The sequence below is a fragment of the Silurus meridionalis genome, chromosome 6, assembly GCF_014805685.1.
Source record: "Silurus meridionalis isolate SWU-2019-XX chromosome 6, ASM1480568v1, whole genome shotgun sequence".
Taxonomy (NCBI): domain Eukaryota; kingdom Metazoa; phylum Chordata; class Actinopteri; order Siluriformes; family Siluridae; genus Silurus; species Silurus meridionalis.
In genome coordinates this window covers 3,336,454-3,352,618 of record NC_060889.1, presented here as the reverse complement: position 1 = coordinate 3,352,618, position 16,165 = coordinate 3,336,454, and the positions used below count along the sequence as shown (strand labels likewise).

General features: G+C 39.9%; 1 protein-coding gene across 1 annotated transcript; it reads left to right on the top strand.

Moving 5' to 3' along the window:
- Nucleotides 1-3,365: 3,365 nt before the first annotated feature.
- Nucleotides 3,366-14,383, top strand: keap1a (kelch-like ECH-associated protein 1a). The gene is made up of 7 exons (XM_046852326.1): nucleotides 3,366-3,975; nucleotides 6,969-7,553; nucleotides 8,063-8,419; nucleotides 8,514-9,190; nucleotides 11,844-12,049; nucleotides 12,777-12,953; nucleotides 13,945-14,383. The coding sequence occupies exons 2-7, from the start codon at nucleotides 7,344-7,346 to the stop codon at nucleotides 14,109-14,111; spliced, it is 1,794 nt and encodes a 597-aa protein (XP_046708282.1). The 5' UTR covers nucleotides 3,366-3,975; nucleotides 6,969-7,343; the 3' UTR covers nucleotides 14,112-14,383.
- Nucleotides 14,384-16,165: the final 1,782 nt, after the last annotated feature.

Sequence of the window (16,165 nt, the reverse complement as noted above, 5' to 3'; positions counted from 1 at the left end):
GAGTGTTTCAGTGATGGCTGACCTTTTGCAAGTTTCTTAGTCTCCACACTTAGCCTTGACCAGAGTGACTTTAAAGTTCTTGGTCACCTCTCATACTGAGCCCCTTCACCCCTGATTGCTCAATTTTGAAGGTTGTTCCAATCTTCTTCCGTTAAAGAATTACAGAGGCCACTGTGCTCCTGGGAACCTGTAATAAAGCAGACATTGTTTCGTTGCCTTCCTCAGATCTGTTCCTACACAATCTTGTCTCTGAGCTCTGCAAGGTGACAGTTCCTTTGACCTGAACTCAAGGCTTGGTTTTTGCTCTGATCTGCAGTTTCTGCTGTTATACCTTAAATAGATGGGAGCCTGCTTTTCCAAATGATGTCCATTCAAGTTCAGTTTGCCACAGGTGCACTCCAATGAAACATTGGTGCATATCAAAGACAATCCAGAGATATGAGGGGCACCTGAGCTAAATTCGCAATTGTCACAGCAAAGGGTAAAAATTTAGTGTATATGTCAATTTAGTGTCACAAATCTGTTTTTTGCTGTGTCATTATAAGGGGTGGAGTGTAAACTGATCTGAAAATAAAACATGTAAAGCATTTTTGCAAAACGATGTGAAAAATATGAAGAGGTCTGAATACTCTTATTTCATTTCATCAGCCAAAACCTTTTTGACTTTGTTTTCTACTCAAGTACCTACATTCCACTTGTGACATATCACCTTTGACTAAAGTATCATTTATCAGTATTTTATTTAGCCACAATGGAATGGGACTACTCTATACCAGATACGTAGTTGTGAGAGCCAACTGAGCCAACTGATCTGCATCCAAAAAGTGATTTGGTTTTCAAATGTAACGGAAGAATTATATTAATAATGGCTGTAATCCTCTGAGAAAACATGGCCACGCAGACAACAACTCATTGCCGTTAGAGGGCAGCAGGAGCATAGTGAATTACCCCCAGCTGGCATCACCATTCATCTCAGCGCTTGGAGGGAGAATTAAACATTTCAGGGCTTCCAGGAACTCGGTGAACCATTAACATGCAGATGATTGAACACTTTTAAAATGGGGACTAAGACTCAGGCAGGCTGCGAAAAGACAACACTGACGCTTTTGCATTGTAATACCGCAGTGTCACGTTTTCACCAAGGAGCGTGACAGAGCGGCAAGAACAGACCTGCACACATGCTATGCACGGTATGCCGTCTATACAACATTGCATTCGATCGATTACATAATACCACAGGGTTTGACAAGGCGAGATCCGAGATCTTGTTTTGTTCTTATCTCATTAAACAAAGTGGATCATCCACTTGCCTTGTCTGTGGGGTGTGTCTTAAGTGTGCTTAGAATCATCCAATGTTTGTCTGTTTACTTTGTTTCTCTATCGCTACATTCTTTTTGTTTTGTTTTGGAGTCCTGCCCTTTCCAGATGCCTCAGGATTGCGATGCAAAAAACAATGATCCTCTTCAAGTTCCTCGCGACCGTGACAAGGCAGAAATCAACAAAAACAGCCCTCGCCAAAACCACACGAGGCAGGGTCTGAGGGCTGGGTGGAACCCCAGCGAGTAATAAGGAAAGTTCTTCCAAGAAACATACCGGATGTTCAGTAAAAAAAAAAGGGTCTTGAATTGTTGCATGCATTTGTAATGCAATGAATGAATTCAGTGGCTGACAAGCTGTAATGACATCTTTTATCTGAACGCGTGGTGTTTTTTTTCTTTTCCAAACACGTTGACATTTCATACCTGATAGAGATCGGCCAGATGAGGGTTTGGGTTTCAATTTCATAAGCGGCGTACCATTGTGCGCGGCTATTCCAGTAGACACTATGTGTCATCATATACACAATGTGCCCTATGATAAACCCGTCCCTTTCTATGAATGCACTCTGACTCAGTGCGCTTTCAATGTGTGGACTGTAAACTCTGACAAGTCGAAACACTGACGCTACACCCTGAAAGGAGACAAGGGCTTTCCCAAGAGCGGTATATTTACTTTTATTAGTCCCTGAAGGCTAAGAGGGGCTCTTATTACCCAGTCAATCTGTAGATTGTTTCCACATCTGGTTTCCTTTGGTGTGATATATGGTTTTCTACATGCAGTTACCCCTATACGTTCAAACCAACTCTTTAGGACAATCATAATAATGATTTTCAAGCTGTGGGAACTTTCCACCAGACTTCAATTCCAATTACCACCATACAACTTTCTGAACTCTGAGGTCAGAACACCATCTAGGCGCCCCAAATAGGGATCTGTCAAGTTCTATCAAGTTGAGGGAGTTTTCTTTTTTTTTTTTTATAATAATCCAATTGCATTTGGGATTCTGGTATATTGGGCAACCTACAACCAATACACCAATCAGCCATAATATTACAACCACTGCCTGGAGAAATAAACTACATAAATTAGTTTGTTACATTAGAATCTGGCATATGGGTGGGTTGTATAAGGCAGCAAGTTCTTGAAGTTGATGTGTTGGAAGCAGGAAAAATGGGCAACCACTCCACATCCCTTAATGTTGGCGCTATTTCCTAATGGAAGCAGGATAATACACCATGGACTGCCACTTCAAAAGATTGTTTGAAATTGGTGTTTACTTGATTTCCTAATTTTCTGGTTTAATGTGGTGTACAAACAAGCCTTTTGCATGGAGGCACCACCTTTGCAACTTGGAGAGGTCTCGTCAAGAGGGTCTGAGCTGTTTTTGGCGCCACAAAGTGGACCTTCTAAAATAATAAGCAGGCGGTTTTAACACAGGACGGCGGATCACTTTTTGAAGAATAACAAGTCATTCGAGGGATTTTTCTTCGAGAGTTCTTTTTGGTAAAATGAGCGACGTGAAAAAAACTGATGAGATTTCGGCGTGATTGTCATGTTCACCCAACTCCACTAACTTAAAGAAGGTCTACAGGTTGCACTGGTACTGTAATTCCAAGCAGTCAGAGAATGTACCACGGAGGCTGATGGAATCTAACAACCATACCGTGAAGCACCGCACCACATCCAATGGCAAAAAGGGGGTTTGATTAGGTTCGGTTTCTCATGGGGGAATCTTCTCTAACCGGTATTAGTATATCCGAACAACCACCAACCTAACCTGAGCGATGCAGGTGCACCCGTGTCACTTGTTGTTTTGTTACACTTGGAGGTTTATTTCATTTCAATTTGAGATCATAGCTTCCATTTGCATGCTCAGACTCTTCTTGTGAAGGCTTGCTTTGACATGAACAAATAGATATTTATATGCATGACACATTACCTAGGAAAACTTCAACCGCACCCAGTTTCAAACGCTTGACGCCCCTGGTGGGACAAGTCCAAAAAGTCTGCTTGTTGCACTAGGTAGTGAACAGAAGCTCTTATTTTGGTCCACTTAGTGCACTCATCTAGGGATCCCGGAGTTATTCTGGATAGGTATTCTGCACGGGTATTCGGAATGATCCTAAAATAAAGTCCAGAATTAGGCTCGGATTCGCATTTGGATCCTAATTTGTTCCCAAAACTGAAAAAAACATTTACTTTAAAGTTGTCAATGTTAAAGCTTTACTTCCGGGTTTTGTATAGTGGTGGTGGTGGTGGTGGTGGAGGAGGAGGCTGTGGAGATGGTGCTGGAGGAAGGACGAACAGAAGAGCGCGCGTGCGTGAGTGTGTGTGCGCGCGCTGACGCAGCTGAACACGGCCGAGTTGCACAGTCATGCTGATGTGGATCGGATCAATGGCACGCCACTAAACAGCTGGATGTGGAAAAAAAATAGAGCGCGCACTTTGTTTTGCTCGGCTATTTTGTTTCCTTGTTATGTCGCGGTGTTAAAAAAAAAAAAACGGCTTCACTTCCGGAAGTTTTAGCATTGCCAGGACCGGATTAAAAGAGAACTTCTTCACGATGTTCTTCACACTTTAGTGCTTCTGGATCATAGAAACCCTCTGGACTCTGAATGGAAATAACTCTAGAGATCAGTTTTTTTCTGGATCATGGTGAGTTCAAGAACTCTATATTGCATAGACAATAGTGTAGTGCTTCAAAAATCCTGTACAGAAAAAAAGATTGCAAAAAAGAAAAAACAGAGATCATATTCTAATGAAATATAGACGCCCAAATAGCACGTGAGGTGTTTGCACGAGCGCATAACGTTCATTGAGGTTTGTTTGCGTCTCGTGTTGAAAAGCATTACAAAACAAAAAGTGGGGGTTCTTTGCATGTTTGTTTGCTTTGGCATGCACTTGTTTGCACTGGCTTTCTCACTATGCCTTTTGCTGACTAAGGCCTGGTTTGCACTTTAGCTTGAACAACTAATCCTACCTGACATGTTTATATAAAACAGTAGGATTGTTTCTTTTCTTTTCTTTTTTTGTGTGTGTCTAATCCCAAAATAGTGATTTATTCCACTTACATTACATTTGATATTTATATGGTGCATTTTTTGTATACATTTGGATAGAAAATACTTCCAAAATGGCCTTTTATTCATTTGTCATGATCTTGAAAAAACAAAAACAAACATAAGAAATGCTTAAAAAATGCTCCAGTTTGGGGAATACAACAGGAAGCATATGTAATAAATGAATAACTACAAAACAGCCACAAAAATCTGTTTTAAACCGAATTGAAGGATAGGTGTCTCTGTAAAAACATCTTTAAAAAAGCACAAAAGTACCGTAATCCATCTTAATTTCCGTTTCGCACAGTTATTCATTCCTTCTTACTAATGTACCCGGAACGATTCATTCGTTTAAAGTAGCTAATCACATTACATGACCAAGAGGGTGCTATTATTTTTGGACAACCTGATGTAGGTTAGGAAAGTTTTGGTATCGATATTGTGTATACATCGTACAAAGGATTTATTTAAATTGTGATTTTTCTTTTATATTGCTTTAGTTTGTGATTTGCTTGAAAACTCATAATCACATGATGGACTTTTTCCTATCATGACTAACTTCTTAAGAACTTTCTAGTTAGACATCATTTCCAGGAGGATGAGTGATTCATTCATGAGCATTACAAAGGCTTATAATGCTGAGTCGCAGATATCGGAATTATAGTATTCTTTGCTGGCTTGTTATCAGGTCAACTTGTAAATAAATTAAACCCCATGGTAAAGAAGTGTTTTAAAACGTTCTCGGTTTCAAACACAAGATGTTGAAGCAATGTCCGAACCTTTCCTTAAATACTAAAAGAACCGTGCACACCTAATTCCATAATGACTGGTTCTTGCAGAGAATCGCGCAGGTCTTCTGAGTCATCGATGATGCTCTTCAGCATAGTTACTTGATTAATCAGTTATTGCTGGCATTGGGGGTAAAATATCTGGACAAAAGTATATATTGGGACATCTGACTTTTCCACCATATGTGGTTCTTCACCAAAATAGGAGAACTAGGAAGACCCAAACCTGTTCCATCATGACAATGCAGCTGTCCACAAAGTCAGCTCTATGAAGATATGCTTTTATTTGGAGTGAAAGATTTTGAGTGGCCTTCTATAGAGCTTTGACCTCAACCCTGTTAAACACCTGTGGGATGAATTGCAATGCTGACTGCACCCCAGGCCTTCTCACATCACCTATATCAGTACCTGACATTACTATAACCCTTGTGGCTAAATGAATCACAAATTTCCAAAAGCACAATCTAGTGAAACATCTTCCAAGAAGAGTGGAGATGTGAATCTTATGGTCATGTGTCTACAAACTATTGTTTATATTAGTATAATGTTTTATTGTCATGCTCAGTGAGGATGGATAATTCAAGTTCAAGCTTATTTGTCTTCTTTTAATTTGATCTCTATGTGTCTCTGTTTTAAATATCACACTTTAAGGCTAAAGGTTTGGGGAAACTGGCCCTTTTGCAAACTGTTGCCACAATGTTGAAGCACACAATTGTATAGTGTGTGCTGAAGTATTACAATTCCCTTTTGATCAAACTAAGAGGCCTGTTCCGGTGCTCTTGAGTACAATTGTGTACCTTGAAGACGTGGTTTGCCTGACCTTCACCTGAATGAATGCTTTTGGGAACAATCGGAATACTGATTGCTCCCCTGGCCTTCTCACCAGACATCAGTGCCAAACCTGTTGTGGTTGAATGAACAGAATTCTCAACAGTCATACTTCAAGATCTAGAAAGCCTTCCCAGAAGAGTGGAGATAATTATTTGACAAAGGGTAGAGTAAATCTGGAATGGGATGCTTAAAATGTATGTATGGTACAGGGTGCACAAACATCTGACCCTATAGTGTTTTTCCACTTTTCCTCTAATATATATACATTACATACATAAAGATCTGTTGTGGCTTGACTAGATTTCAATAATCAGTATATTGTGATAATTTTCTAGAACATTACCACAGTATTAAGGTGACCGGCAGGTAGTTAATAATAATCCAACTTTGCGCACGCCCTGCTATTCTTCACGTATCAATGTTGCTTTTTAACTTTATGCACATGTGACACCGAGATTTTTTACATTAAACCTACGGCGAGTGGCCTTGTCTCATGATAAGCCTGCTTCAAGGCAAATATTGCTCAACCAAACATTCCAAGTGCAATAACACGGGATGCAAAGTCTCTTCAGCCCTGATGTTCTGCAAATAAGTTCTGCAACCCAGTAGAACAAATCAAATTACTGCTAATTAAAAATGACATGCAGCCATGACAACTTTGGTATTCATTGCAAGGTTAATAGTGGTGTTTTTCTTTCTTTTTTTTTGAGGGGGTGGGGTGGCTTTTTGGAAGGCTTTGATACTTAGAAAGGAAAAAGGAAGTGAAAGATGATTCAGCAAAGTATATGTAGCTATTTGCATTCACAATTTGTAGGCCATTTGGGCTCTACTCAAGCATAAAAAAGATCTTTGTGCAGTTCTTTATAGATCATCTGTGAGGCAAGTCACCATGTCTAATTTAACTTGCCAATTTGGAGACATTGCAAACTGGTAAATTTCTTGCTATTTTTTTTTCTTCTTTCTGTTTCAGCACACCTAATCAGAGGGCATAACATCACAGAACCACACTTAAAGAAAATGAGCCAAAACCAAGAAGACTTTTTGCGGATTTAGTATATGTGACATCTAGTTCTTTTGATGCCCTTTTGAGTTTTTTTTCTTGGTATCTTTGTGATATTCACACAGTATTTGGTCTGGATCGTTAAACAATGCCTATTTGGTCTGAGAGAGACCCCAGTCATGATGGATTTCGAGTCAGACAAAAAAAGAATGGCTTCCTATCTCCCAATGACTACCAATTGTGTCTGTATTATTTCATGACACGTGGTTGGATCTAGACTATTTTGCCTCTTTAGACTCTAGACCCTATATCCTGTAAAACCGAATTACAACCCAGGCTTGGAGAATGATATGTCCAAGAAAGAAGAGGCCTACCAAAGATGAAGATTTCTCAGCCATCGTGGTGCCTTCAATGAAAGGCCATGGCTATCTGGACTACACCATTGAGAGTTACCCTTCCAGAGCTCTTCAATTCATCGATGAGTTGCGGCAACACGGACTGCTCTGTGACCTGGTACTTCGAGTGACGTACAAAGATACGATAGTGGATTTCAAGGTGAGAGTTGTGAGGGGTAAGTCCACAGGAAAGATGAGAGTCAGCATGATAAGATATCAGCCTAAGTCAGCACAGTTTATCTTAGGGTAGCAGTGCTCTAAAAGGGCACAACTTGTTCTGTAAAGTTTGATGTGTAGGGTTCTTAGTATTACTAAATGAAAAAATATTTTGCCTAAATTATCTAATTTACTAAGGGTAGTTGCTCCTAGTCATCATTAATTTGTAAGGTATAATATATGTAAACTTCAAAACTGTAATACTTGATGGGAAGTATATATATCATTAGCTGGTTTCTTTCTAAGCTATTGCTTTTTGCGTTTATATATTATACATTAGTAGGACTAGCATGGCACACATTCATTAGCAGATTTACCACCAGCCAAGTTTGCTAAGCATTTAGGCAGAACATGCATGAGTCTTGAAACTGGGAGGGTCATGTTTGGGTCATCTTTTATTTGTCCACTTTGATCTTGTTATGCCTGTCACAGACGTGGGTCTATATTTTCCAGGTCCACAAACTGGTTCTGGCAGCCTGCAGCCCATACTTTAAAGCCATGTTTACCAGCAACTTCAAGGAGTGCCAGGCCTCAGAGGTGACTCTCAAGGATGTTTGCCCTCAGGTGATCAGCAGGCTAGTGGACTATGCATATACCTCTCGCATCACAGTAGGGGAAAAGTGTGTGCTGCATGTCCTGTTGGCTGCCATGCGCTTCCAAATGGAGGACGTGGCAAAAGCATGCTGTGACTTCCTGATCAAGAACCTAGAGCCCTCAAACGTTATTGGAATTGCCCGATTTGCAGAGGAGATTGGCTGTGTTGAGCTGCATCAACGTTGTCGAGAGTATATCAACAGTCACTTCAGTGAGGTATATGCTTCTATACATTGCAAGAATTTTCCTGATTTTCACAATTGTTTGGTATCTGTGGTAAACCGAGACACATCTAAGCTCTTTCTCCCAGGTGACCAAAGAAGAAGAGTTCTTCAGCCTGACACACTGCCAACTGTCAGAGCTGATCAGTCAAGACAGTCTGAAGGTTCTGTGTGAGACTGAAGTCTACAAAGCCTGCATTGACTGGGTGCGTTGGGATGCAGAGGCTCGCTCTCAATACTTCCATGCTCTGCTAAATGCTGTTCATATCTATGCCTTGCCTGCCAAGTTCCTTAAGAGGCAACTGCAGTCATGCCCCATCTTGAGCAAGGCCAACTCCTGCAAAGACTTTCTCTCCAAAATCTTCCACGATATGACCCTCCGCAAGTACCTGCCCCCTACTCCATACCGAGGCACTAAGTTAATCTACGTGTCTGGAGGTTACAAGCAGCACTCGTTAGACTCCATGGAGGCCTTTGACCCACGAAACAACACCTGGCTGAAACTGGCACCGATGGAGCAACCCTGCAGTGGCTTGGGGGCATCTGTACTATTTGGACTCTTTTACACTGTGGGGGGTCGAAACCTCTCACTGCAGAGCAATACAGACTCTGCAACGCTGTCCTGCTACAACCCCATGACCAATCAGTGGACCCGGCTGGCTTCACTTAACACAGCTAGAAATAGAGTGGGGACTGGGGAGCTCGATGGAAGCATTTATGCTTTTGGAGGATCCTATGGCTCCACACATCACAACACAGTGGAGAGGTGAGTGTACAGAATCCTTGTAGTGTCATAATCATCATTGATAATTTATAAAGCACTTGGTTCATTTAGGGGCTTGGCAGTAAAAGGTTAAAAGGGGACACTACTTCTGTTTCACCAATTATTCTGTTAATTTTGGTTTATTTATTCTTTCATTCTATTTTATTCTCTTTCTTTTGGAGAACTAATTATTTTTGCTTGTGTTACTAAAATGTAATTAAACATTTTTCAATTGTGAAATCAAATGTTTGGCCAGTAGCACCATGACTAGTTGGTTTCTAAAGATGAATTAAAGAACTAAAGCATATCATATGCTTGAATGAAAGTTCTAACATGACAGTTCTAACATATAGCTCTAGTTCCAATGAGGAAACACATGCCATCCCCCACCCCCAGAATTTCTTATGTCTGTCTTGAACACATGATCTGTTCTTTCTAAACAAAAATGTATTTGTATTCACTATCATCCCTGCCATGTACATTACAGGATTAATAAGAAGCAAATTTGCCATGGGGGAACGTGTTTTCACAAACGCCTTGGCATTTGGCCTTGTGGTGTTGCATGTGAACGACGGACGGTGGTTAAGTGGTGTACAATGTTTTGACTTGGCATGTGCATCTCTCTAACAACAGGCAAAATCTGTTCTGATCCAGTGAAGTCACTTAGGATGAACAAACTCCATGCCATAGCTAATAGCAAGCTTTCGAAGAGCACTGCCAGTTCTAATACCATTCCTAATAGGTGCAATAACAGGAATCATATTAGTCACTCTTACCAGCCTTCTCACTTGCCTCTAGTCTTTTGTTCTTTTTTTTTTTGAGTGTCACAGGAAGGGAAAAAAACAGCATTGGTTTGTGTTTGCTTGGGCTTAGAAAATACATATATTGTATAAATTATATATTTTATATATATATATATATATATATATATATATATATATATATATATATATATATATATTTTATATATAAAATACATATATTGTATAAATTATATATTTTATATATATATATATATATATATATATATATATATATATATATATATATATATATATATATAAATGTTTTATTTTTTTTATTTATATTTTTTTTTTACTTTTACCAAGGATGACCAGCAACGTTTTTATCCCCAGCGTTCCATGCAGTATGACCCAATATTGATGCAACATTGCTCTAATATGGGTATTAGCGTGTGCAGTGCAGGTTTTTCCATAGTAAAAAAAAAGATCAGAATGCCCAAGTAACCGCCATTCACAAATCAAAAATGTGCATCTTACTGCCAGAACAGTATGTATTTCGAGCTAAAATAACAACAATGAAAATATATTTTGTGTCTAGTCGCCTGAGAGAGTCAAAGTCAGAGATGCACTTGGCTTGTTTGGCAAGTCCAAATCAAAATTATTTTCGTTTGTTTGCTATTTGCCTTTTAGGGGACATTTTAGGCTCAGAACTCTTTCGTTCATAGGTCAGAAATGTGGCAATGGAAGACCTTCAACAAGGGTGCACAGAACAAAAATTACAAAAGCTCTGACAACATGGATCTAGTATCTACACTCAAATAATACATGGCAAGTTTGGTCCACTTCCTGCAGCTGAGTCAGTGCAGGATCAAGTCCCTTTCTCACAGCAATTGAATCTCTCTAGAATTTACTTGGACCAGAACCATGACCTTGTAAATGAACCGAAAAAGCAGAAACCATCTGCTTATGGGCGTGTGGTAAGGGGTGAGGCTGAAAACATTCTCGTAAAACGCTTTTTATTTTAAATACAGCAACTTTGGTCTTAATCTTCTCAGTGTTTGCACGTTTGGCTTGGTACATGCAGTTGTGTCCCAATTCGAAGCCGCCACACTTGGTTGCTCTGATCTGCCTAAATAAAACACATTGGGGGATGTCACCAGAACAAGAGTAAAACTTCAATGGACTAAACTCTGTCTATGTGAAAGCACTCTCACACTAAGGAACTTTTAATTATGTCCCTTGTTTGGCACCTGATCAATCCAAAGCCTCTGAAAACCTTTATATAAGGAAGTGGCGTGTACATCCATGTTGTTGAAAGACTTTGTTTGAGTTGGACTGTTTTTCTGTGGATCACATAACATAGCTGCAAGCTATAGTAATCCCAGGGTTGGGTATCAAGTTCTGTGAGAAAGTATTTCAGGTCAGGACACAGTTTTACGACACCAGGATATTGGTTGTATGGATCCTATTATGTAGTAGACGTTTTCTTTCATACATAAATATATAGTGTACAATACACAGTCTGTATAGTTTGCATTACAACTATAGGTACGAGACTATGAGAAGATAATTAGTCCTGCCTGTGGGTGGAAGTTAGCCCTCTCAATGGTTTTCAAATACAGACTCATCTGTTCAAACAAGAACATGAAAATTAAAGAGAAAGAAGGTAGTAATGATGACCTGTACACTAGCACTGTGGCCACACAGTTCCAGGATCCTTGGTTTGATCCTAAGCTCGGGTTACTGTCTGTGTGGATTCTCCGGTTTCCACCTATCTCTCGAAAATGTTCCATTGGATATGAAACATTGGCCATAAACTAAAATGTGCTTGTATTTGAATGTCTAGCAAAGTAGATTTCTGCTTTGGTGTTTCTGAAGTTGAATAAATGAGTTCTGAATCTTCTTTTATACAGGTACGATCCGGAGACAAACAGGTGGACTTATGTGGCACCAATGTCAGTAGCACGCCTGGGAGCTGGTGTAGCAGCGTGTGGGGGAGCTCTGTATGTGGTGGGGGGCTTTGATGGCCAAAACCGTTGGAGAACAGTGGAACGTTACCAACCAGACACCAACACTTGGCACCATGTAGCACCTATGCACACTGCACGAAGTGGTTTAGGTAAATATTAACTAATGCTGGCAGCTTTTGTATTATTTTTGCAAACCCATTGATGTTTTTCACCAACACTGGAGCAGAGCCAATTTGGGGAAAGGTTGCCATCCCATCCCATTGCCAGCAGCACCATACTTAAACTAACACACAGTGTTATTAACACTAAGGGATGGTTAATTGTTGGAAAAAGGCCAGTAGCCTCTAATTCCTAATATTCCTGATCTTGGCTGACGGGATGTGGCCTTCTGCGTTTGTATCCCATCCAACGCATGGGTTACATTGCTGCTCATTCTGTGATGCTTCTTTGCTCATCACGGTGGTTAAGAGTGATTATTTCAGTTGCTGCTGTGACCTCTCTCTCTGAAAATGTATGGCTATAATATTTAAATCTTTCATCAAGAAGGTATTTGCTCTTGCAGAAATTAATGCTGAAAGGATGCTTTTTTTTTTAGTTTGATGTGAACTCATTGTCTGAAGCTCTTTATTTCTATTAACATGACTATGCATTTGACTGCTGCCACATGATTGGTTAATTGAATCATTAAATAATTGAAGTTGGAGATTAAAACTGAATATTTTACCAGTACTTGGATAATGCCACTGATTCAACAGGGCTGGTATTATGATTACACTGTATGTAATGCACATACTGGAAAAACAAAAATTCTGGTGGAAAGCGGTTAATGGAAATGTACTGACCTGTGGTATTTTTTTGTATTCCTAACCCATGCAGGTGTGGTGTCTATAGATTCTTACCTCTACGCAGTGGGTGGTTATGATGGCCAAAGGCAACTCAACACTATGGAGAGATACAACGTAGCTAGAGATGTTTGGGAGCCCTTGGCATCCATGGTCCACAGTCGAAGTGCCCACGGAATCACGGTCTACCATGACAAAATCTTCGTGTTCGGTAAGCACGCAACACTTCTACTGATAGTTCCTTCTCTAGCCACCTATGTGTGGAACAGCGAGCGACAGAAGTACAATGTGTTTCATCGTCGGTTATTTACTAGAAAAATGGAGGCTTTGTGTCTTCATTGTATTTGCCTGTCGAAGAGGCAGGGCTCTCATTACAGGGCCATTTCCGTATTAGTGGGAACACAATGAGGAGTCATTCACAAGTTAATCAGCACTTACACGCAATAAACCAGCACTTTGCTTCTGTTTTGTACGTGGCATCTCGACACGATTTAGAGGACACAAAATCAGTTTTCTGACTGGGACTTGATCGCAGTAAACGTCTTTTCAACATTTAGTAGCATCAACAATCCTAGTCTTCTACCAAGAGCTATTTATATTTCCTCCTCCACGACACCAGCGAATTCAGTGATCTGCTCACACAAGTATTCTCTTTATACATTGCGTTAATTGATGGCACCTTTTAACCTGATAATTACTTAATTACTACAGTACATCCTTGCTCGGGAAATCTGCTAGTAAGGACCAAATCACTTCAGGTTGGTTTGTTACAATGGAAGAAGGAACTGTGGCGTCATATGATATGGCCCAAAGCAAAGTCGTTTTTTTAACCATATATAGAACGTCCAAGGAAACCGGTTTTTGCAGGCACTTATGATATAGCAGCTATAAACACTTGTTCATTTACCACTTGACAGTCCAAAGTCTTTCATGACATTCTAAAGAAATGTAAAGCAAGTTTTCCATGTGTTGAAGATTAAACGCTGGAGAATCTTTTCAAAAAATGCAAGAAAAACAAACATCATCTCACTGAAAAGTCAACATAGCAATATAATAATATAAATATAATTTTATATGGACTGTCCAAAATACATGCATTACATCATACCTATAGAAATGAGCTTCTGAGCAAATCAAGCATGTAACATGGTTACTTTTGAGAATTAAAATGTGAATTAATGTTTTCTTTTGCTGCCTTTAAGGTGGTTTCAACCAGAGCGGCTTCCTGTCCAGTGTGGAGAGTTACTGCCCAGGAAGTAACCAGTGGACGTACGTGACTGACATGCCAGTGGGACGGAGTGGGATGGGAGTGGGTGTAACCATGGAGCCGTGCCCAGGCTGTCTTCCTGAGGAGGAAGACGATGAATGAAGTGGACTTGGAACCGTGCAACCTCATCAGAGATTAGTGCCTGTCCCCTTGAAGTCAGGCATATTCGAGACTTCTAGCTTTTGTTCAGTGGCAGTATTTGAAAACGTAGACCGTGTTGGTTTGTGTGTTATGGAGATTACTGGACTGCAAACTTGTCCTAATAAGCTGGGATTCCTGTGTGATTAAAATAAGAATTAAAATTGTGGTCTGTATATTTGCAGATTTTTTATAAGAAAAATGTGTAATCTATCAGATAAATATTTTGAGTGCTACAGAACGTGTCATTTATTTTACATTTCTATTTAAACTGTACATCTGATTTCGTTTGTAACCTTAAGCATGGCCACTAGGTGGAGGAATTTATCTTCCGCAGAAAGGGGGAATGCATTCCACTGTGGGATATGTCCAGTTCTTCAGTGTGGGTTTTTCTTTAACTGATAATACTAATAATTGTATTTATTTTGGCATTTTGACACCTAACGGGGCAGTACAAACAAATATATAACAAAAAAACAAAAAAAGAGTAAACATTGAGACGCACTGGAAATCATTAATAGACAAGCAAACATTAGCGGTCATGAATTATCGAAAGCGACGAACGAACAAGCAGGCCTGCTGAGTAACGTGATTAAGTGGTGGAAAATGGAGGAGGATGTTTGCGTGACATAATGAGATATAAAATGTAATTTAAATATGTTGAAGTGAACAGATGCATTCTGACTACTGCCTGCATGCAAAAAAGGATCAAAGTAAATTGATCATTTATTCAATAAAAGATATTTACCCACTTAATATTTGCCAAGATAATGACGTGTAGCATTATGAGTCACGTCTATTTAAAATATATATATATATATTATGTGTACAGATTTAATTGAGTTCAAATCTGATGATTGTCAGCCTGCCACAGCTGCTTGGATAGCATTTATTATTTTAAAGCCTTTTAAATAAGGCTAATCAAAATATTAGCAAAAAGGTAACAAGTGAACACAAAATGCAGTTTTTAAATGAAGGTTTTTATTATTGAGGGGGGGGGATCCCAAAATACCCGGCCCCCCTGTTTGCCCCCTGTCAAAACTACGGTTTATCACACCTGAGTTCAATTTATCTAGCCACACCTGTTCACAATCAAGAAATATCTTAAATAGGACCTGCCTGGTGAAGTAGACCAAAAGATCCTCAAAAGCTAGACATCATGCTGAGATCCAAAGAAATTCAGAAACAAATGAGAAAGAAAGTAATGGAAATCTATCAGTCTGGAAAAGGTTAGAAAGCCATTTCTAAAGCTTTGGGACGCCAGCGAACCACAGTGAGAGCCATTATTTACAAATGGCAAAAACATGGAACAATGAAGAACCTTCCCAGGAGCGGCCGACCAAAATTATCCCAAGAGCACAGCGACGACTCATTCAAGAGGTCACAAAACCCCCATAACAACATCCAAAGAACTGCAGGCCTCACTTGCCTCAGTTAAGGTCAGTGTTCATGACTCCACCATAACAAAGAGACCCGGCAAAAATGGTCTGCATGGAAGAGTTCCAAGACCAAAACCGCTGCTGAGCAAAAAGAACATAAAGGCTTGTCTCAGTTTTGCCAGAAAACATCTTGATCCCCAAGACTTTTGGGAAAATTCTCTGTGGACTGACGAGACAAAAGTTGAACTATTTGGAAGGTGTGTGTCCCATTACGTCTGGCGTATAAGTAACACCGCATTTCAGAAAAAAAGAACATCATACCAACAGTGAAATATGGTGGTGGTAGTGTGATGGTCTGGCGCTGTTTTGCTGCTTCAGGGCCTGAAAGATTGCTGTGATCAATGGAACCATGAATTCAGCTGTTTACTAAAAAATTCTGAAGGAGAATGTCCGGCCATCTGTTCATGACCTCAAGCTGAAGGAAACTTCTGCAGCAGGACAATGATCCAAACACACCAGCAAGTCCACCTCTGAATGGCTGAAGAAAAACAAAATGGAGACTTTGGAGTGGCCTAGTCAAAGTCCTGACTAAAATCCCATTGAGATGCTGTGGCATGACCTTAAGAATTCGGTTCATGC